Source organism: Bombus terrestris, chromosome 2 (genome assembly GCF_910591885.1).
Source record: "Bombus terrestris chromosome 2, iyBomTerr1.2, whole genome shotgun sequence".
In the NCBI taxonomy this organism is placed as follows: Eukaryota; Metazoa; Arthropoda; class Insecta; order Hymenoptera; family Apidae; genus Bombus; species Bombus terrestris.
This window is the reverse complement of record NC_063270.1, coordinates 3,115,115-3,139,901: the sequence shown is the minus strand read 5'-3', so window position 1 is coordinate 3,139,901 and position 24,787 is coordinate 3,115,115. Positions and strand designations below refer to the sequence as shown.

At 34.9% G+C, this 24,787-nt stretch overlaps 1 protein-coding gene across 6 annotated transcripts in view; it reads right to left on the bottom strand.

Moving 5' to 3' along the window:
• Positions 1-4,348: 4,348 nt before the first annotated feature.
• LOC100642833 (pleckstrin homology-like domain family B member 1) overlaps positions 4,349-24,787 on the bottom strand; it is a 58,973-nt gene continuing 38,534 nt past the window's right edge. For all 6 annotated transcript variants that reach the window (XM_012314388.3, XM_048412876.1, XM_048412880.1 and 3 more), the window contains 9 exons: positions 23,381-24,323; positions 22,191-22,564; positions 21,667-21,817; positions 21,340-21,565; positions 20,981-21,146; positions 14,151-14,280; positions 7,175-7,339; positions 6,627-6,884; positions 4,349-6,121 (listed from right to left, as the gene is read on the bottom strand). In XM_012314388.3, coding sequence (XP_012169778.2) covers positions 5,933-6,121; positions 6,627-6,884; positions 7,175-7,339; positions 14,151-14,280; positions 20,981-21,146; positions 21,340-21,565; positions 21,667-21,817; positions 22,191-22,564; positions 23,381-24,323 — 2,602 coding nt within the window. In that variant the 3' untranslated portion in view covers positions 4,349-5,932. The remainder of the gene's footprint in view (positions 6,122-6,626; positions 6,885-7,174; positions 7,340-14,150; positions 14,281-20,980; positions 21,147-21,339; positions 21,566-21,666; positions 21,818-22,190; positions 22,565-23,380; positions 24,324-24,787) is intronic.

Sequence of the window (24,787 nt, the reverse complement as noted above, 5' to 3'; positions counted from 1 at the left end):
GCATAATTCACATATGGCTTAATTTAGCTATATGAAGTTAGGTGTGTCGGGAACAAAGTAATACAGGCTGCAAGCAGTGTTGACGGTAACGCACACCGTTCATGTGTCAACTTCCACATACGACAATGTATTTCTACAAGGCATTTCGTGTGGCTCCAGTCTTATGTCCGAATAGTCCGATCATTTTCAAATAACTTGACAGTTTTGGATCTATTCAGAAGGTTTTCTCTCCCTCACTCTTTCTCTGTTTGCCTGTCTGTCTGCCTGTCTCTCTCTCTCTCCCTCTTCCAATTTGAGCTGCTTCTTTTCCTCTTTCACATATTGCGGATATCTGTCTAAGATTATTAGCCATTTGAATTAGCCTTTGAAACATCCACAATTCGGGAAAATTATAAAGTGGTAATTTTCTTGCCCAAAATAGTTTGCAAGATCATTAGAAATAAAATGTTTGAGACTCGTAAAAAGTTTGGCGTCATTGCTAAAAAAAACGCATAAGTGCGTAAGAGACGGGATTTTCGTCTGTAGAAAGAAAAATAATGATTTTACAGAAAAAAGTTTAGATTGGAACATGTCGGTATTGAAAAAATGTACAAAATGAAATCCATAAAGTTAAAATCGGTTTATACGTTAATTTGCAGGAAGGTAAAAACAGTCAAAATATCGTGCGCTCTCACGATTGAGATTATGAAACCGGATCGTATACATTACGCTATGAAATCGTAAGGATAGCACCTGTATATACAGCATACAAAGAAAAACTTAACCCTAACCCAAACCCCAATCGAAATATGACAACTGCGTTGTAGGATGAGATTTGGCAACTATACTTTCACCAAGAAATCCAAAATCTATAATATATGTATATACGATATATAATATATGTATGTACACATGTCCATTTAACTCGCATTTATCATTTCGCACAATGATAAAGACGATCGGAAAAAGTAAAGATTTTTTAATAGAGTAAGTATTAGACATGTAAAAAAATGTTTTAGGTGAAAATTATTTGACTTCATGGGCGAAAATTCGATAGGTAGATATAACATATTTCAATATCTTTTTACATTTTTATTCAAAGAGATTTTAGTATCAATGTAACTTTTTTAAGTGGTACTATATATCTCTTTGGAAAAACGATTAGTTTAAAAGATATAATAACTTTAATCTTGTAACATTTTTTAATTCCCTACACAAATTATTATTACTTGTAGTAATTAGTATTACTTGGGATGAAAAATGATTAGTTTAAAAGATATTGTAACTTTAATATTTTAGTGAAATTACAGATCCTTCGGATATAAGCCCCACGCAGAAGTGAATATGCGAAGCTGTAAGAAATATTTTATACATGAATTACACATAAATATCATTAATGTATTGGGTTTGGATTAGTCCTCCCGATCCGGTCGCTGCAAGGTGACCGGCAATCCTTGTGTGTCTTTATTATCTTCATTGGGTGTCTGAATTATTTTTCGTTCAATTAAAAACTGCACCAACTGATAGTAATTATTACATAAATTTAAAAATTCATATAATATCGTTACGATTAGATTTCTTAACTCTTAAACGATTTTTAATACCGATAGAGAATAACTAACAGATTCGGAGATGCAGCATGCACAGATTCAAGTTTTTTATGCTACATACATATTGAAGTAAACTTTCGAAAGCATTTCTTGCAGCCTGATATGTGCAGTTGTGAGTGAGGTTTTCATAGCTGTTTATTTAAATTCCCAAAGTATGATACAAATACAAATAGATTGATGATTGATGGATGTAAACAAATGGGCAGGATTCAATGTGTAGCAAGAATAGCTTTTCCAGTTCTTTTTACGAGTATCTCGGAAATATTTAGGGCTGAACGGCGGTTACATGCATCCATAGACAAAAGTTGTTCAGAATCATGCCCCCAGTAATATATTAAAAACTCATCGAAACCGATGATGAGGAGACTTTCACATAATTACCAAAAACTAATCATACTAAATTATGTCTTCCTTGAAATCATTAAATTTTTATTTGAAACATTTTTCATTAAAATTATTATTTGTGCAGTAATCGACGCGGTTCTAGTTACGTATCCCATACTGTATACTTGTACCTTTCCTTTCTATTACCAACTTTATTGGTTGGATTGAATACAATTCCTGTACTCACAGCTATAGATTGCGAAGGGCGTAACAAACACTCTTTCTTTCACACGATCGATATTTTTGAACATGGGACCATAAGATGCAGGATTTATGCTGTATACTCGTTATGTAATCACTGATGAGTCCATCTGTGATGATTCCTATGTTCGCCGTAAGAAATCACAGGGGGCGTAAGAAACAATCTGATTTTTGACAGGTCGGTATTTCATAACCTGAAACATAATTTCCATTTAATGTCACGTGTATCCTGTTCTAAACAGGATAAAAACATGCGACTTCTCATTCATAGATAACGTTAGGCATCGTGAAATTCAACTGCTTCCCACCATCAATTGTCGCATCACGATGAAACGTAGTGGCACTTACTAGTAAAACTTACTTCGTGAAATATGAATTAATTGTAACTAATTAATTATGTAAGATAAATGTTCTTGAAACGAAATTATATTACGTGCGCGATTTCCGACCGGGGCGTAGACAAATAATAGAGATGTATCCTTAATCTTTGCCTAAACTTTAGTCGAGAAATGCTCTTTAAAATTGTAAAAATCGTATCAAAATTCGTTCAGTGATGCTCGATATTAGTTTGAACATACATACGCTTACCGGGAACTTTATGTATAGATAGAATAATAATATGCAGTAACACGCTCGTTACATTCTTTATTATTGGGCTGGCAACTAAGTGATTGCGGATTTTGTTAATAGGTGGTTTTAGCACATTCTTTTGTTTTATCAACATGTTTAAAGCACCTAACCTATATTGTTTTCTTGTTTGGACTTCCTCCTTTAATTTAGTAAAAAAATTCTATCGATTAGTTATTTAGTTTCGTCTGTATCCCAATTCGAAAATGGAAGAACAAGACGCGCATTTCAGACATATTTTATCGTATTATTTCCGAAAAGGCAAGAATGCATCGCAAGCATACAAGAAATTATGTGCCGTATATGGAAATGAAGCCTTGACAGAAAGGAAGTGTCAAAATTGGTTTGCCAAATTTCGTTCTGGTGATTTTTCATTGAAAAATCCAGCTGAAGTTGATGAGACCCATATCGAGGCATTGCAGAGAAGCTCAATATATCGCATACGTGCATTTAAAAAAAATTAAAATAGCTTGGCTATGTCAAGAAACTCGATATATGGGTCTCATCAGCTTAAGGAAATTCATTTGACGAAACGCATTAACATTTGTGATTCACTTCTGAGACGCAACGAAATTGATTCATTTCTGAAACGACTGATTACTAGCGATCAAAAGTGGATAGTTTATACAGTCCAGACGACACTAAAAGATGAGATTCACCAAAAAAAGATTATGCTATCAGCTTGGTGGGATTATAAAGAAATTCTGTACTTTGAACTTTTTCCAGGAAACCAAAAGATTAATTCAAACGTGTACGTTCAATAACTCACCAAGCTGAGCGATGCAGTTCAAGAAAAGCAGCCAGAATTGGCAAATTGTAAGGGTGTTGTTTTCCAGCATGATAATGCAAAGCCCCATACATCTTTGGTCACTTGTCAAAAATTATTGGAACTAGATTAGGATGTGTTGTCACATCTACCATATAGCCCTGACCTTGCACCTTCAAATTATCATTTATCTCGTTCCATGCAGTAAAATTTTTAATGATGTTGATGATCTAAAATCACATTTAATTCAGTTTCTTTTGGCAAAAATCAGAAGTTTTATGAACATGGAATTATGACACTGCCTGAAAAGATGGTAAAAGGCTGTCAACAAAAATGGACTAATTGAATAAAGTTATATTTTTAAACAAAAATGTTGAATTTTCCTTCTTATTTAAAATAGGCAATCACTAATGATTTAGTAGAATTGATTGTTTCAAGAGCCAGGTCAGAAATAAGATAAATGACACTACTGTTAATTTGATTTCTTAGTTTCCATGTTACTCTATTTGCTTCTAGAAAATGCTAATGATTCTCTTGAGTAAATTCACGTTTCATTAAATTTCATTTAAATAATAGATATAAAACCTAAATAAAAATATGTCTTTTGTTGGAATAGGAAATTTTTTAAAAAATTAACAGTAATTAAGATGTTTAATCATCAGAAATTAACAAGACAATTACTCTTAAAATACTTAGGCATTTATACATTCGTTACAAGGTGAATAGCTTATTAATAAGGAGCATTTTAATATCTTTTGTAAATATATCCAAAAATACCATATGCACAGTACATAATATAATTTATAATTTATTTTAACCTAATGGGATAATTTTTAACAAAAATTCAGTTACATGATACATGTAATGATCAGTAAATTGTATATATAATAATTCTAACAGCCAATGACGTACAAAGTAGAAAGATCATAAACATAAAATATTTCGATCAATGTGTTTCAATCAATCATTCCTTGTGTTCAAATAATCATTTGAATATATGTAATTATGTTATAAAATTGTATGGGATATTCAACAATCTGTATACTACCTACAGGTATTCCTCGATTTGATATGTAAGGCAGTTGATCAGCAATTAAAATATTGTGAACACATATTTAAATCGTAGATACATAGAACTCAATTAAATTTTGTTATATTTATAAGCTCTTTCAACTTTTAAATAATATTTGAGATATTTTGATTCATATCATATACTATATTCAGACTTATTCGTTCATTAAAAATTACTTTCCACAAAGATGAACATTATATATGTCAGGGAATATTCATAATTTGCGTATTACAAATTAGTATGAATACTTACAATAGCGTTTATTATCGTGCTAGTGAAAATTAGTATGTAAGAAAAACTTTCTTATTTAATAAGAGACATATGAAAGGCCTACAATCATTTCTAGAACTGAAAGTTCAATATATAAATTTCAGAGTCATGTATGTATGTATTCTAAAAATTCCTTTGGGTATACAAAGAGATATGGAAGATTTTATTCCATACAATCTTCGGTATCAAACAATATCAAGATCCTTACTCAAATTGTCAAAGTACATATAACTGTAAAATGTAAAATAGGACATATTTACAATTTCTTAGGGACTATTCCTGGTTCACACCAGAATACACATTGAAGTATCATCTAAGACTTTCTTTATCAAATGTTAGGATATTAACTCATTATTCTTGAAAATAGCTATGCTGGAAGACTAGATTAATAATGTCTACAAAATTTAACAATAAATCCTATAAAATTTATCCATATCGTTTAAATAGAATCAAGTTATAATCAACTTACAGTTCAATAAGTAATATTTCAATATAACGTACCATCAATGCCCTCGTCTTTTAACACGTTGACACAAATATAATCACTTCCATCATCGATCCAGAATTTCGCCATTAAATCATATAAATTATATAAATAAATCGTTCATCGATTCATCAACCTTAATCGTCATTCGATTCATTAGGTGTATTTGGCTAAAACACTATGATCATTGTCTACATTGTATTCGTTTTTGTCCCTAATAATTTTCGCGATTAATGCTATTACTTCGGATTTACTTTTGTATGTAGCTGCCTAAACGAGTGATCTAGCATCAATGTAACTATCAGTTTTCACTGTAAAACTTAAGAGACCTTTGTGTCTTAGATATGCAAGTCAAATCCAGCTTCAAAGTATAGGCGGTTGTAATTTCGCTCGTGACAAAACGTATCTTCGAACGATCACGAAGCTCGTTTAACTAACAACTCGGCTAAACCTACAGGCTATAGCCGAGGAATCGTGTTATCGCAGGATCCTCGAGAATAAAACGAATCTCGACCAGAAACGTGAGAACGGTCGATTTATCAGATACCGTGATCGAATTCATGATATCCCTCGGCGCCAGTGAATACAACGTCCACCCAAACTCTCATAGCCTCTGGACTCGGTGCCATTAAATGATACAGTCTAGATGATGTTTTGACGATGAAAGTCAGTGACGGCTGTGGCGATCGTACAGTATTCATGTGGTCCACATAGACTTCTTCGATCGACTAAACATAAGAAAACATTTTGCGTTGTTCTATTATTATTGAAATTGTTGTTCTATTATTGAAAAATCAACTTAATATTCGACGAGTTCTACAAGTACTATCACTTATTTCTCCGTGATAGGTTGCACTATCCATATATATAAGTAGGCAATTACATATGACAATCTCCCCGTTTATTTCATTTCAGTTTTATGATTACAACTCGTATTTTGACCTACTTGACCCTTCGTGTCAAATGTTCACAATTAGTAGCAATATCAGCTTTCGCAAAAAATTCTGTTGTTTTCTCGGATCTATTCAAAAGCATTTCAATACGTATAAATAGAATATAATTACGTATAGATGTAAATAATATAAAAAATGTATTATCTACTATATTTGTTTGGTATTTTACTTGTATATTTACCAAGCAAAGTTATGGTAGATTCTTGGAAATCTCTGAATAATGATTAGCAATACAATATCTATATAAAAACTGTGATAACCCTGTACATATGTAGTATACCTGGAAGTAGATCATTCCGCGCGCCTTCCTGGACGAACTGTCGCTGTAATACGACAACGTCTTCCTCTTCCGGTCGAAGACGAACCACCGTTTGTTCCAGTGATGGAACTTTTTGCTCATTTTTGACAGGTAACCACTGCAACTGGTCGTATCAACCGTGACATCGTGTATTAGGGGTAACTGGTGCCCGGCGGTCTCGATGTGATGCCTCAGGTCCAGAGACTCCGACTTGATGGGGAGGTATCTCGTAAGCGGCCTCTGCGTCCATAAATCATCGAATTTACAAACCGTGAAACTGAACTGTCAAGTTAAATTACCGTTTAAACAGTATTACCATACTGTTACGCATCGAACTGCGTGAAAATTGAATCTAGAATTTGTGGACTCGAACGTTCTAATACATATTAGAATTTCATTCTCTTAAAAAGACGATGGAAATATAATTTTCGATGATAGTTTATTATCGTGAACATTTAGGTTTCAAAGCACTAAAAAATGACTGTGATTCGATTAATTCGTAACATATAATTGGGAAAAGATCAATATACCTGCAGTTTTGCCTTTTCACGATGTTTGACGGGTTGCAGTGGTCCAAGGGTATCCATTTCGCTGGAAGTTTGTGAAAGAGGACGACTTCCGTTTCCGTCGATTATTCCACCGCTGTTATTGCTAAGTCTCTCGCCTTCCATTGATGTCCTTTGATCGTCTCTCATCTGTAATACAAGCGAATATCGCGTGTTAAATGAAAAAAGTAAGTACTACTTGAATCGTATTACTTAGGCAGATATTCCCATTAAAATCAACTTAACTAATCTACCATTTGCAGGATTTGAATCACTTCAATATACTGAGTCTTCTACAAATAATCGAGTAAAATCTTTCCAATATATAAAATAATCTAAACGATTATTCTACCGACAAGGAAATACAAATACAAAAAGAAAAAATGCTAAACTTCCAAAGATAATCTTATAAGAATCGATTCAAAAGAGAAATCTCTTCCCATATTTTTTTTTCTATCCGAACTTGACGAGTCAATGTCGCGTCGCACCGTGACAAAGTCTTAAAGTTTCGTTCGTAATCTGGTAATTTTTCATTTCGCGGCAAGGAACGATAGGAATTAATGGAATGCTGGAAATAATTTAAACCAACGCTCGTTAGGTTACGGCAGGCTGTTAAAGCATATTTAAGGAGAAAAATTTGTGCAATGAGGCGAACCAAATGGCGTACGAGTGAGAACGATAATACCCGTTGCTTTTTGTCTTTCTTCGTCCGTTAGTCAAAGGGCTCGTGTACCGTTTTGTTTCGCTGAAACGGGCAACCCTCTTCGATAATAATGCGTCATGCGTTGGCTCGAACAATCGGGGAGAACGGACTTTAAACGAACTTTTGCTTCGCACGTGTATTCATCGAGTCTTTTTTTTTTATTTATCATATTGAAAATTGAATTCTAGAACTCGTGATTTTTATAAATCTGGTAAGATTATAATTAATTATATACTATTTTTTATCTATTTAGTAAGTAAGTATATAAAATATTTAAAAAATCCAAAGACACCGGAACATGTCACTATCATTCTTAATCTAAAAATACAAGTTTCTTCATTGTAATGCCTGTCTCTAAGATTGTTCTTCGCGTCTGTGACTATTTTTATCACCAAGTAACACATACAGCTTTGCTGTTCGAGTCTCATAAATTTTCTAAACGGTATAATTTTTTACTCTCTTATACTATGCTCTTATGTTAAATATAAATATACAATACCAACGAAACGTTATTCAATTGTCATGCAAAATGTTTACGAACTAATTCGTTGTTGTTAATAAAAAATAAATAACGAAGCAGAAAACAGAATGCAACGTTAAACTAGTTATAAAAGATATATGTATGTAAGTCCATTTAAGACCATTTCACACACTTCGCCTATTTATCACTTACTCGTCGCCGACGAACGTGCTTCTTTTTGGTCCTGTTCTTCATGTAACTCATCCACATCAGAGACATTTTGAAATCCTCTACAGTACTACTACTATTTCCAAACAAAGAGATAAACGGGGCAACAGTACTATCATACAATTACAAAACAAAATATCTTCCAGTACCCGGCATCGATGAGGATTATCCAGTGATCGTTACTTTTAATGAATTTCAATATTCGATTTTTTAATTAATTCCTTCGATTATGAACAAACAAAATATGGAAGAAGCTTAGGTGAAACGTGGTCAGGCACACCGAGCGGTTGAATCCTCCGGTTCGAAACGGATGAACGACAGTGAAGAACTGATGTCCACGAAGGAACGAACGTTCGTCGTTCAACAGGCTCGTCGCAAGTTAAAATGCGTCTCCCTCCCCCTTCTCTAAATCTTGTTCTACGCTCGGGAAATCAGTGGCTCATTCACGAGCAAAGTCATCATTCGTGGCACCGAAGGTGCCGATGACCATCCATTTGTTTAACAATGATACAGAGGGGATACAGATTTGCTTCTGTATTCTGCGTAGCATTTGAGGAATCTGCGTCACTGGGTTTTATGTGAATTTTATTTGACATCGAGCGTTGCCGTGAAAAAGTTCACGTAGTTTTGCGGGGTTGCGTAAGTCGTAAGCCGACGAAAACAATTTTCGTTTATCATTCTTTGATCGAATCGATGTCACTGTTCGTTTTTTCTCTCGTTTCTTCTTTTCCTTGGCGAAGATGACGAGATTTGAAATATGAATCGCATTAACGTGGGTAGAAATTGCATAAATTGTTGATTTTATTGTCTTGGAATGCTGAATGAAGGATCATTCAAAGGTTTCGAGTAAAGCTGAAATGTCATTCGGAAAATAGTGATCATTCGAAAAAAGATATCAGTGGACAATAGTCGTATCTTTATATGCAATTATGAATACATATCTAGAACCTTCTAGACTTTGGTAGTAACGTATGAAAATATCACGTAATGTTGAAATGACGATTAATTAGCTAGACAATAGTAAACTTTCATAGTGAAAAGATACGACATACATATTTCTGGGACATTTAAGATTTTGAATAGTATATTTCTTCATCTTTTTTATACTGTAAAAATGCTAGATCGACGTTTACAGAATACTTGTACTTGGATTTTAATTTCATACTTTACAAGTCGTTAGCAAAGTTGTAAAGAGTTGTTACTTCTATCATTTTTTTTTTCTCGCCTTTGAATCGCGCAAAAGCGATATGGCCACTGTTCAGTATATTATGCGTACGATTGAATTACATTTGTAAATTTTTCTTTTCGCATAGCTATAATCGTGACAATGAATCATTGAAAAAGGTGGAACGAAAGTAAGGTTGAAAAAATTTCATACAGACTGAAACGCTGAGCTGGCTAAATCAATAACGCGACAAAAATAAAAGGAAGACCGACAGGAAATTCATTTCAAATTGAAAAGTAACTCCTTTTGTTGTTTCGTAACAATTCATCACGAGTTACTGTTAAATCGAAAAGCTTTTTTCTAGAAGGTATGGATATATCGATATTATCATGTTTTGAACGTAGGTAAAAAATAAATTAGTTTTTTCTAATCACATTAAGTGTTGGCTAAAGGAAAATGGAATTTATGAGGAAAATTACATCTTGCAATTGAAGTTGATAGTGATGGTCAATTCGCAAATTCTATTCGCACAGACGTTGGTCGATTTTGCAACATTGACGCATCGAATCATTCGAGTCCTAGATACGCAAGTATCATCGCAAAAATACACAGCCGGTGACGAAAACGTTCGCTCCAGAATGTAGCGGATATTTGTGAAATACCCGTTCGGAAGTTCGTGTTTCTCTTCAGTACTGTAAACTACGTATCGCGAATTCCATTACGAAAATGAGACTCGTTTATTAATAAAATCGTCTCGTGCGCATGACATTGTATACAGTTCTTCTTCGCCGTTTTATCGTAAATACTACAGCTAACAAATCTTGAAGATTATCAGAGCAAACACTCTTTACATGAGACTTTTGACTCGTATGAAACTACACATCGTCCTTTTAAAATTTGCAAAAATTCTACCATTCGGCAAGAAGTTGAAATGCAAGTGTATACTGTTGATAATAAGAAGCGTGTTTCCATCAGCGGAAAAAAGGGGTCATCACACTCGAGACCTTCCGCTATTTGAAACGGCGAGTCGACAAAGGAAGCACGCGAAAATCGACGAGTTCGTGGAACACATACGAGGAAGCGATTCGTGTTATTCCTTACGGTCGACCGTAAAACTTCTTCGTCCGCGCGAACAAGTAGACGAAGCGAATTCTTCAGGATTCGGTCGAAACAAAAAAAAGAAAAAAAAAGAAAAAAAATAACTCGACGTCGTCTGGTCCCTTGCGATTGTGACGCTTTTCGAATATCCTGTTAGGAGAAATTACTCTTCTTCGAATCAGGCCTCGTCGCGAGTATACAAATGTTCGTCGATCGTTTTGAAAATATGATTTTAAATTTAGAGATACGACATGTTTGAACAGTTTGACCGTAAGTTTGTAGAATGGATCGTTTGATGTTTGACGAGTATCAATATTTCCTGAAAGTTGCTGAGGGGATGATCGATAAATTTGTATCGATGATCTAAGATTCCTATAAGTTGTGACCCTAAAGGAATCACAAAGTTATTTTTAGAACACTATTTAATGGTAAAAGTTGAAAATGAAAAATGTCTAACTCTGGACTAAAGGAAAAGAGACACAAAGAACCCGATTATTTCTTTTCCAAATAAAAATACAGACCACTAATTATATTATCAGTAGAGATAAATTTACGCAAAAAAGATTTGGCATTACCCTTCTTATTATCCAATAGAAATAATAATAGGATTCCTAGACGTTACTTTACACATACCTATTTTAGAAACAGCTCGTGCAATGAAATCATAAAATGAAATCAACAGATATCCTAAAAGATGAAATCTGTATTGTAACAGGATGTTAGCACGACTATAACATTCAGAAAGCATTTACAGCTATCTAGAAATTGGCAAGTTAAACACTTAGCCCAGACCAGATTCACTGCGCGGTATACATTTACAGTAACTTCCGAAAAGAATTGTCCGACGTCTTCCACGTTATCGGGAGAAATAAACATGAGAAAGGCAAGCACCTTCGTCTTATTAATATTCGAAACCTGTTTCTGATAGTACTAAAGCGACATTTTTTAAACAACGTGACATACTACACTATTCCGGAAGTTTCGTATGAAAATCTTAATAAACATGTCACGATTATACAGTAATTTCACGTGTACATGCAGCTCTCACGATACAAGTCTCGCGTGTATATTTATGCGTTAATGAGCACTGCCCATATGCGAGCAACGCGAACTGCATCGCGTACTACACACGAATTGCTGATAGGAGATGATAAATATTAAAAACGCGTATCAGGAAAATTTTACACTAATATTTACGGTGATTCGTGCATATCGAGATTCGTATAAATGTCAAAAGAACAGATTATAATGTGTGAAAATATTCTTATTATAATGAATATTGAAAATAGTCTGGAAATTAATTTAATTTATAAATAATATAAAAGAACCCACATACTACGAATATAAAAATAAATAATACAATCAATAACGTTTCTTTAAATGATTACCAAATAAATATATTTATCTTATGAGCTTTTACTTCGATGAAAAACTTCGCATCGTGGTCATACTTCCCTCATTGCAGTCATACTTTTGCAAAGTTGAAATATTCCAACGATGGTTATAAATGTAAGAAATTAAGTTGAATATTCCATAAATCTTTCTTTTTTAATAGCATATTACAGATTCTTTATATGAAACAAGTTTCTCGTATTAAAACTTTTCTTAGTGTGCGAATAATTTAAGATCTGTCTTCGTTTCATTAAAAGACACGACATAAAGCTACTCCTCGACCCCGGATGATTTCATTGAATCCGTTAAGTACAGTGGTCGCCGGTCGTAATTACTAAAATTAGGCTGTCTAAGTGAATGTTCTGGATGATTGAAACGATCGAGTAAGTTTGACAAACACGATCAATTTTCTCATTTTCAAAACTTTTCGAATAACAAACTCGTTCGCTGTTAATTCTGTGCTTTTCTCCATTTTCTCTTGTATATTAAATAATACTGAATTAATGTATTAATATATTAAGATGAAGTAATATAATGAATATTAAATTCCGATCGTGAAAAGCGAAGTAAGTAATGAAATAGCGATTTTAGAAACTAGTTTCTGCAAAAATGATAAAACATATGCTATTGATAAAAAGTATGAATTAAAGAACAGGCTATGAAAAAGTAATACTTATAAACTTATTGACTGATGGAACATAGACTAAATACAATTAATGATTTAAATTCGTGTAATTTTGAAATAGAAAGACTATACATACAATGATTTGCAATAAGCAATTGTTACAGCTTTTATAAATTTTCCAAATTTCTCACTCCACTGCACTTATTTGTCCATCAGTCTGTTTTCAACGCATTTTACACAAACCATACCAGAAATTGATTCGAATTTTAAAATGAATAAACATCCCATCGGATGACTAACCACTCAACTTTTATCGGCATCACGGTGAACAGTAGATAAATATAGCGACGGAACTTTTTGTTTGCTTTTTGACGATAGAACTTTTAAGCTGAAACTCGTCAGTAGCGATAAGAAACAGAATTTCCTATAATTATCGATTTTTCTTTTTGTTATATACATATGTATACCACCAACATTATCTGTTTAATTGTCTGTTTCATTTTTGTCCTAATCGACGTTGTTACAATTCTATCACTCAAGTTTAATATAAAAGATTAAATGTGAGACAATCTCATTCCAGCGTTTTCCAGTTGAAATGTTCTAAAATATTTGAAAATATGATCTATCTAACATATTTTGGCAAAGCTATCAACGATTAGAAAGCCGAAATCGTGGAGCAAAGAGAACATGACTCACTTGAAATTTTGTCAAATAGCCCTGATTTAATTTCGATGTTCATACAAATTCGTAACAAAATTTCTTTCCACTATTTTTTTGCTCCCTTCACACAAATTAGAACGCGGCTCGACCCGTCAAAAGTCTTCGACATTTCGTTAGCCAAGATGAGTTATATTTTTCTCGAAGCACGAAAGTCTTGGCATCTAGACAAAATATGCGTCTTCTCTCATTTACCCTGAACCAGCTTTAAACATTCATGAGAAATCGCTGTGTCACGGTCACGAGTTCAGTCTCGAGTTAACCGTTTCGTCAAGCTTTAATGATTGCGAATGCCACGAAACTGTTAATAAGTACTTCCTAATCGGAAATGTGCATTTCCCTGCACTGATCAAATTTTTCTGTATAGAATCATTTTTCATTCCGTTTTCAATAGAACAAATGTTTGCAAAAGTTCATTAATCGCTAATCGATATTTTTCATCGCGACTGAACATACATATATCTATGTTTTTGAAGAGTTAGTATTCTAAAAATATATCACCTTAACAGCTACTAATTATAGAAAAGCTAATTAAGAAGCAAATTTTGGAGAAAGACTTTTTTATGTACTCACGTTATCATTTTGGAGCAGACTGTAGGAATTATTCGAAGGTCCTGGACTGGATGACGTGAGCTCCGAAAGTTTGCTACCAGACAATTTCTCGTTGGTTCCACCCTCTGCACTGTCGCTGCTTCCGCTACCACTATAAATTTAGTGTCGTTAATTGATTTCTATTTTCGAATGATCATCGAAATCGCATTGATAAAAGAAATTCAATTTATTCGTAATGACAAGGATAAACGAAAACTTATACGTCAATTTTTTGAATTAAATTGTGCCTGCGGTATTTGCACTCTAAAGTTAGTTACTTTCCTATTCATGTCGATTTTAAAATTGACTTTGAAATATACATAGTTGCCTTGAGATTATTTATTTTATAGTTGAATTAAGATTATAATTAATCCTCTATAATAGCATATGTAACATCGGAGTTACGTAATCATGTATCTATTTTATCTTTTTGTTTGTTCGTATTGTTTCTCTACTATTCTATTCTGCCGTTGTAGCATCGTATAATTGCACCAAAAGCAAATAAACTCTGATGGATCGCAACATTTTTCTAATAATAAAAAACAAATAAATAAAGTATATTCCTATATATCCTTTTCACTCATATACAAAGTATATGCCTACTTTTTTCCACATCTCAGAACACGTCAAAATAATCTAAGCCGACACTGACAATAATATCTGCGATGAAAATTTTCGCAAAACAATTGGTAATCACATCGATACGAAAATTAAGCGAAGGATTAGGCACTAATAATTTACAGCACTAATTCAGAACTAGGAACGATTCGATGCATCGTTAACTAGAACAATATGAAATTTTCGACCAACGATTTCTACAGTATCTCGACAGTTACAAAGAAAGTGAGAAAATAAATGGAACGAGATAAACGATTGGATTGTTGGTTGGCAACGAATTCGAAGCAGCCATAAGCACCGTGGTAACCGGACCACACGAGTAATGCATCTTCCAACTGATTTACGTCAACCGCATCGAATATCACCGGTTTTTATCTTACGTAATCACCGATGTGATCTTCCTTCGAGTGCTTCTCGTTTCGCGTATCGAACACCGTCCCGTAAACTTGAGCCACGCGAGATCGCGAAAAAAGCCGGAGAAGGCAGCAGGCTCTTCTAGCTGGCGAGGATCGCCACTACCAGCGAGGCCATAGCCGCAGCAGGTATTATTAAAACCTAACAAGTACAAAGTGACTCGGTCGACCGGTTCGACGGTGCCACCAGCATAGCATTTAATTCTTCTACAATGTTCAACCGAACTCGACGACACTCTTTTCAATCCCGTTGCTATGGAGACGTTGTCCTTGGCCCCCCAGGAACAGGGTCATCTTTTTCATTTCGTTTGCTCCTTTTGCCGAGCTCTCAGTGTCCATGGATGTGGTCATTGTCAAGAGGTGGAGCCGTAGCAGACAAAAAGAAAGAGAGAGAGAGAAAGAGAGAGAGAGAGAGAGTGAGAGAGAGAAGTATATACAGGGTGATCCTGTTAAGTGCAATCGTCTCTTCTGTTACCTTATTGAAGAGGAAAATTCGTCAAAATGACTGTTTTATCGTTTTCTTGTAAAAAATGTGCAGAAGTAAAGGTTATAATACATACGAGGAAGTTTCAAAATATATTTCTGGTATATCGGTTTAATTGTAATTTTGACTAAGAGGTGTGATCAAATATATTATAAAGTGGTCGTTTAAATGGAAGCATTCTCATGGATATCTTGCCAAAATTTGAGTAAACTACTTGAAATAAAAGTTCTTTGATAAATGAGTATAAGATGCGAGAGAGAGAGAGACAGATAGACAGACAGAGAGATGATATTTGAACAGAACCAAGAGATCAAATTTATCTTAACTGTTAAGCTTCTCTCTTTGGTAGGATCGTACATTCAGCACGTGCTGAAAACAAGAGTGACATCTTTTTGTCATTTTGTAATTTATGGATTAATTTATAGGAATTAACAGCGGACAATTTGTAAGAAATTATAAGCAAGTTGCCGCTTAATTCTTATTGAATTTATTTTGAAATGTACACCTCGATTGGAACAGAGCGTTTCTCTTGCTATTATTCTCAGAAGCTATAGAATGCTTCGTCATTAGTTATGCAATAAGTATTGTATAATTATCCAAGGAACTAACACACGATTGTGTTAATTTTATACGTGTTACAAAGATCAGTTGACCTCTAACTTGAAACACTTTTTCTTAAAATTTCCTACATCTTTTCGACCAACCAAACATTTAATCAATGAAAATTACAAAAGAAAACAAGAAAAAAGATATGTAAAAACAAAATCTTTCTAAACTCACAAGTACCGATGACGAAATTCGCGCGAGTGCGTTTCCAAGGGTCGATAGAAATTTGTATTAAGCCAATCCTTGCTGACAATGTAAAAGCGATTGCTGGTTAGAAAAGTGATCAAGCTGCATCCTCTGAACCTAGCTTCGTTAAAAACGGACGCACCCACTTCCCTTGCGTTCATTCTCGTGCATTCTCCTCCCTTTAATTCGCACCCTCCCGATCACTCACGCGACCACTGTGCCTTCTCCAGGAAAATCCTTTAACACAATTTCAACACGACTTCTGACAAATTTTCAATTGCATCATTTTACTATCAATTTCTCCTTTTTCTCTAGAGTAAACGATACCACGACGTTCTTCAACGATAAATATTTCCTTTCTTTTTCCTTGTTCTTCGACTTAATGGATTCCTTGACTGCGTTTTCACCTTCGAAAAATGCACGCATCAGCATGTGGAATAACCTTGCGAGATTGCGTCTACACGTATGTCGTATATTTTTTAAATTTTCTTTGAAATTTTGCAGAATTCTTCTCACCAAATAAGATTTAATTTTTAACTTTTACTCGAGTCGATAAAAATATTTTAATAAATCTCATGGTTATAAACGGAGATGATTCTGTCAAAGTATACTCTGGCACTTTCACATTTGTTGTAATTTCTATAACATATATGTACTCTGTTATCAAGGCTCCGTTTGCTTATGAGAACCAAGAGTTATAGTCTGCCAATGTAATCTGAAGTTTAGAAATCAATAATCGTTACAGATATAGGTATACATAAACAGTTTGGTGTCAATATAATGAAATAATTAATAGGCTACGATACCAATAAGCAGTTGAAACATGGCTTTCTGACAAAGAATCTCTAATTATTTATTAATTAATTTTGCTTATAGTTCTTCTTTCCACAGTGTTCGTTTTCTATAGTCTCTTCATTTATCACCGACGATTTCTTTAGGTCATCGATCGATCTTTTGGACTTTCTACTCGATTCCGTCCCACGATAAATCTTAAAGCCACGCAATACACTTTTACGAGTACTACCTATCAAATAAATCAATCTTTATACCACTGGACTCATCGTGTTCGCATTATCGTAATGTTCCTTCCTTTGTTATGATCTTACAATGCAACGATGCGTTCTTCTGCAGCAGACGTTATTCGAATTGCATTTACGATTCTGATTCCATTCATTATCACGAAACTCTATTCCTCGTGAATCGTTCGTTGCTTTATTTTCAAATTAAGAAGAGGAAATACACGAGACGTATTTTACTATCGATATACCCGTAAAATTTGATAAGATTCATATATGTTTCGTTCGAGTTGCGTTTATCTTATCACTGAAATAAAATTTCAAATTTTTCTGTTACAATCGTGATTAAAGTCCCACGATTTCTTCATTATCAAAGACAGTTACTACGCGATCCGTCGCTCATATGAGCTATGCAGAAGTTAAATCGATAAATTTCACTTTTTACAAATTTCTCGGCTGTAGAATCAAAGTTCGATATGATTAAAGTTCAACTTTTCCTAACAGTTCTGCTTCCGTATAACACATATATTTCTCTCAAGAACCATCCTCTATGCACGTGTTACATTCTCGAAGCCTTAAGATCCATTCATTTACAACTCTCGTTTAACTCACAAAGCTTGTCACTTAGAACTCTATATTTTTCACTGATTCACGCGAGATTCCTATAATATATATTTGTTCTATCTATCTCTAGATCATCGAAATCCTGCCTTCTAGCAATAAGCAACGTCTATCTTATCGAGTCTATCCGAACTACCAGAGTTCCTACTCAATGTACACTTTCATTAACCACAACGAGTAAGATGACGAGGAAACGACGTGTCAACAGCGTCAGCTAACCGCGGAAAGGCAGCTCGTTGCAACAGATACCGTATCGTTTGATAACACCCCACCCAAGCGTATCCAAGTAACGCGCGGGACAAGCAGCAGGGCCGATAAAGCGTTTTATTGCCGGCAGCGTAATCAACCGGACAATCTACGATCGTCGACGCCGATTCCGATGCTTCCTCGCGTCGCTCCTTCTTACCTATCAAGGTTGCTGCGACGCCTTTTACTCTCGATGGGATTCCAGTTTCGCGAATTCCCGATTAAAAGTGACGCGATGCGAGTAGATCACGTGCGCCATGTAATTCTTGCACAAGCCGTTCCATTTACAAACAAAGGAAAAACTCGTGACTATTTGTTACGCAAAGGTCCATTAAATGTTACGGATAGCCGCGTCTTGAGTACGTCTTAATCCTGCGAAAATCGTGCTCTCACTTTTTTCTTTAAAAAAAGAAAATACCAATGTTTAACATAAACTAGTCAGAATCTAACTCATTGATGATCGGTGTTAACAAACATGATATCCATCGTAAGAGATATTAATATTGTAGAAATCACTGGTTAGTGATCTTTATAGATTTATTTATTGTGATTTAAACAGGAAACGATGGTTATTTTGCGTGAATTTAATGCACTAATGTGATATAACTAAGACAACTAAATTGATAATTCACAACTCGCAACTTACAATTAACAGCTCATAATAACTCGGCAACTAATGATTAACCAACTCGGAACTCGCTCTCAACTCGACTTGACTCAACTGACTCACAATTCACAATTTAGAACGACTCGACAATTCACGAGTAACAATTAATCTGCAACTACTCGTAGCTTCCTCGCAATTCTCTCGCAACTCTGACGTAACTCCCTCGCAATTCTAGTCGCAACTGACTAACGGCTACCTTTCATACCACGGTTTTGGTATTCCTATTCACGCACATGTGTTCCACAGATGTGGATGACCCATGATCAAGTACACTTTTTTTAATTACTCAATACCGTAAAGGGCCGCGGGTATATGGCCCATCGAGATTTCCCATCTTTCTCGCCCCGTCAGCACTTTTATTGTTTTTTACCTGTAATTCATCAGAATTTAGTTTATCAAGATACTACAATATGCTGAAGACATATAAACGTGTCTGACAATATTTACAGAAATATTTACACGATATTTTAACGCATACCAAGTGAAATATTTTGTTCTTGACATCTTGGTGATTGTATACAGCTCAAATTATACCTTTTAGTTAAAGCGATAAATTAAATTGTTACTGTTGGTTACTGTTAAGTCCTGTGACCCTACCATATACTATAATCCATTCTTCGATCAAGATGACCACCAACTCTATAAGCATACTTACTCGGACCCTCAAAAATCCTAAGGAACCGTCATAAGATTTAGCATTTTTTACTTTACTGTCAAGGCCCCTAATTACTACAAACATCTTTCAATCGAGACGTTTCTTAGGGTTATTGCTCATTCAGGTAAAACATGGGATGTGTGATGTTCGCGGGCCACTTCCACCCGCGAGCGACCATTGGTGAGGAGCAGCCAGCACCCATCATTAGTTTTCCCTATAAACCTTACCGTCACAGAAAATCACTTGCTAACAATTCTTCGCTCAAAACACTTCTACATCTCCCGCACGCATCACTCGCGGACGCTTATATTCTTCAAAAGTTGTTGGGAATAAAGAGTTACATTTAAACTGTTAACTCAGTGTTACATCATTCAAACCACCCCTATTATCTTAGCCGAAATAGGGGATCGGCTGGTTTCTGGCGTCGATTATCGTATCGAGAAGGGAATTTACGACTCTCGTTGACGCATTATACTGCGAATGCGTCTCCCCGCGAAATCGTCAAACAGTTACGAACGATCATTTTTAATCGAAAAACGCACGCGCTTCCTATTTCTGTTAACTGCATCGAGGACCTTTTTTTTATCACTAAATCTACAGATAAGACACGTTCTGCCACTATTGCTAAAGTGACATTGTGTACGATCACTCAGAACGAGGCGATTTCGTCATTCGTGGATACTGTACACACACGTAAAAAGAATATATCTATACTGTACACTTACAAACTAAGCAACACTGAGAGCACTTTTAAATTTTTTATATTTGTTGAATGTTACGCAATCATGTTATCTATGTTCAAAAATGTCTTATCAGTTACCTATCTATGTTTTCGTATTACCTATCTATATCGTTCGAAGAATTGTAAACTTTGCAAATGTTTGTGAAATCATTTCAAATTCCATACATTTTTCAATGTACTCATATTTAGAATTTACAGAAAGATAACAATGGAAAATATCGCTTCACAAAGTTCAGAACGCACTTGTCTCTCCGTTGTTTCTCTCAGACTTTCAGGATTCTGTCGTGCGATAATCAAACACAAACCATGCAATTTTCGTTTCTTCTCACTTTCTTATGGTGCGTTCAAACCAGGTGAATGAATGCTCGTTCGTTCTCCACTCTATTAAAATGAACGGATTCACATCTTCACTATCATTTTTTAATTTTATTAAAGTGGGGAGCGAACTAGCATTCGTTCATCTGTAAATTCGTTCAGCTGTAAATGCATCATTACGAGAACAAGCAAGGAATGCGTGATTTGGGCTATGAAGGCGGCATAATTGAGCATGTGACTTACCTTTCTGCTGGTCCCGTTGAATAACTAGAGGATTCTTCTCCTGACTCAACACTGTTGAAAGAGGTACAGTTCATTTTCCTTTCTTCCCACTGCGACCGAACCTCGTCTTGAACTCTTCGTTTCAATTCCTCCACTCTTCGTCTTTCTTCCGAAATTACTTGGCTGCCTGTAACACGAATAAAGTAGAAAATAATTTAATAGCATCAAAAGTTTCATTGTCTGTTTAAATATTTTGTTAGATAATTCTCTTCGTAATTGTGTACTCTAAAATTCATTTTGTTATTTATTACAATACGTCCGTAGAAATAAATTTTCTGTTATTTAACACATTTGGCTATACAATTTGTAAAGCCATTTACCTTGTTTGGCTAAATGAAGCTGTCGATTTCTCTCAATTTCTTTGAGGGATTCGATAGTCTTCCTTCCCAAGCTGCCCTGATTGTTTACAATGGGAGAGTCAGTAGTGACCCTGGAGATCCTGTCGAAGTCTTCCCTGCTCGGAGATCGTTTCTCGTCTCTGTTTTCGCAAGCATTTTGCGCCAATTTTATCAGTTCATCGTTAATCGCTCTAACTCGGTTTCGACCCTATGACGATAAGAGACAAGATCAAAGAAAAATCACGAACCTCAGGCATTAACAACTGAAATATTCTGCTTGTTTTGTAAATAATCTAAAAATTCACTAACTTCTTCCAACCGTTTCAAATGCGTTAGCTTCTGCCTTTCAAGGCTTCTTGCATCTTTAGTTGCTGTACTTTTTGCTTCAGATCTCTGTGCTTCCAAGTGGCTCAATCGAACCTTTCTGGTCTCTATCTTGGTTGTCAATTCGCTCAAATATCTAAAACAGACATTTACATCGTCAAATCTATGTTAGACTCAATTGTCAATCATCATAAAATTAGCATACTAAAGTATACATTAATTTGTAAAAGAAAAACCCTTTCATGGATTAGTTTAACAATTAAAATTTCTACAAAATCAATTCTATGTTACTGATCGACTCTATCGATCATGCACAGTTGATACAAGACAGCTTTATTGACAATAAAAATATAATATAATTATCATATAATTATATAACAAAATGTAATATAAAAATATAATTATTTTTGAGAATAAAAGATATATCACAAAGAAGGTAAAACAAGGATGAAAAACCAATAGGGATTTGAAGAAATTTAATCGCTCAATCGTGCATGAAATACTTTTACCTCTGTAACTCTTCCCTGGTTGCCAGTTTGCTCGCTTCCTCTTCCAAATGATGAAACTCCAAATCCTCAAAGGCCTTCCTTTCTGACTCCAAGACGTCTTGCTGAGCCATGAGTCTCTTGCTGATATTCTGTTGCGTGGTTTCATCCATGCAATTCGCCAATTCCTCTTCCAAACTGTTACAAGTCTGCTGAGCCCTTTGCACTCTCTGTTTTGCTTCTGCTTGCAAATTTGCTTGACTCGTGTTATCCTCGGCCATCTGTCTTTCCAGTTCGTTTATCCGCATCTGTACTTTTATCTTCTCACCCTCGTCTTGACTGAGTTTCAACGATTCGGACTCGTATTCTGCAGACAGCAGTGCTTTTTCTAATTCGAGCTGTCACACACAAAATGCACATAATTAATGCTTAAAGAATATTATAGGAGAAACGATACCATTGTTTTTCTTAATAACCTGTTCTAAACTTTGTTTTAGGAATTTGATCCTGAAAAACAAGAGAACGAGCTTTTTCATAATTGTTCGTTGCTTTCCTCTAAAATTTATTATTTAGAAATGCTTGATATACGAATGTTTGAACGTTACTGAGTAAGCTGGAGCAAGACTAAGAAGAGCAAAGGGTAATACCTTATCTCATTGCGAAATAAGAAAAAGTAAATAAATTTTAACTCGAAGGTAAACGTAGATAAGAGGATAAGGTTCGAGTTCTCGATTATCCTTACCATCGAATGCACTTGTATCTTTAAACTCGAAATTATTCATTTGTCGGTACTATTTAATGCTAAAGGGTATAGGTCACTGGGGACGATTTGTCTTGCGATGGTTCTGTCACTTACGAAAATGGCATTCGTTTAGTTAGATGGATGTGTGCGCATCTGATGATGCGACTGCAAGCTGATATTTTTGTTATTAGAAGAAGAGGAAATTGAACTTTCCATTGATGTGAGCGAGAGCGACAAATTGTCGCTAGTGCGTGCATAACCTAATAATATACTATCTAATAATATGAAAATAAGTTCTTGTATTATTTTCATAGATAAGAAATGGGAAAGATACGATAACTACTGCACACTAACGATGATAACAACGTTTTTGCTTTTGAAAGAAAATCTTCGATTTTAAAAAGTTGGTAGAATGCATAGTTAAAATTTGTTAAATCTTTCAGTGGAAAGAAAAAGGATTTAAATAACGGACCTCCCTACTAATTTCCTCTTCCTGGATCTCAATATCTGCGACGCTCCTTTTTAATACGTCCATATTACCAAGGATATGTAACTTCTCGTTCTGAAGGAACTCTATGTACTTCTTTCTGTCCTCCTCTTCGAGTTCCTTCCGTTCTTTATCAGCCTTAGCCTCGTTCGATTTCGCGTTGTCCTTCTCCGAATTGTTTTTTTTGGGAATCGTGCAAATTTCTTTGGATTTGGAAAGCATAGAAAGCTGCTCGATAGCCTCTAGAAGGTCGTCGTTAGATATTGCCAGCTTGTTCTCGATCATCTCGCACGATTTCGATAACTGGGCATTCTTCTTTGGCATGGAATGATTGTTTTGATTGTTGTTCTGTACAGAATTAATCAGCACGTTCTCGTACAGGCTCATGTTCCCGTTTATCGAATTGTCATAGTTTCGTGAATGCTTATTTGGTTGTCCGTTAATCCTCGCCCCATTCAGTTGGATGGTTCCGTAAGTGTCTTTCGTTAGGTCGACGATCTGCGTGTAATTTCCACCGTTATTATTGAACATCGACCCATCGATTGCCGTATTCTCGTAACCCGAGTTACGAACTTGTGAGATCGAACCGCAAAAACTATGATCCCCGTTGCCATGAATGTTTGGCCACATCATGGATTGGCTGTTGTTATTGTTGTTCGGCGTGATCGCTTGTGGATGATTCTGTATGTTGTCTGTTTGATTGTCTGTATGACTTGTCGCCTGGTTTCGACGATTTTTCGGCGAGTTACCATTTTGGAATATGATTTTTGAATTTTGCACACATACGTTCTCATATGAAGCCGAATTCGATTGTTTCGTAGTGTCGAAGGAGAAGTGTGGTTGATTTTTAGATGGACTCTTCGGGCTGTCGAAAGGTGAATTATAACCGAGTCGCTTGTCTCGTGGTAGAGAGCCATTCGTTTTGATTCTGTAAAAGAAAATGAAGATGTTGTAGACTTTAAACTATACAACTTTTATATTTAGTACTATTTTTAGCGATGTACGTATATATATTTAAATTAAAAGCTAATTATTGAATAATCATCATTATTGATTTGTGTAATATATAAATAAAGAAGAAGAAACTTGTGACTGTTACTCAAATACGGATAACTATATGTACAAAATGCTGACGGAAAAAGTTGTACAAGACTTTTGTAAAAAAATTGCCAAAAAGATTGGCGAAAGGTCTTAATCCTTTTAGTGCCGAACAACGATACATCGTTGCGTATACGATAGCGTCTTACTATTAGCATCACGAGAGAACTTTATCTTAAAATAAATTTATAAAACGTTATAAATGGTTGAATTTCTCTGCAGAAGCCCTATATGATGTTTCACAAATTGAGAAAATCGTTTATGGGTTTAACTTCTTGTTATATTCCGTGCTGA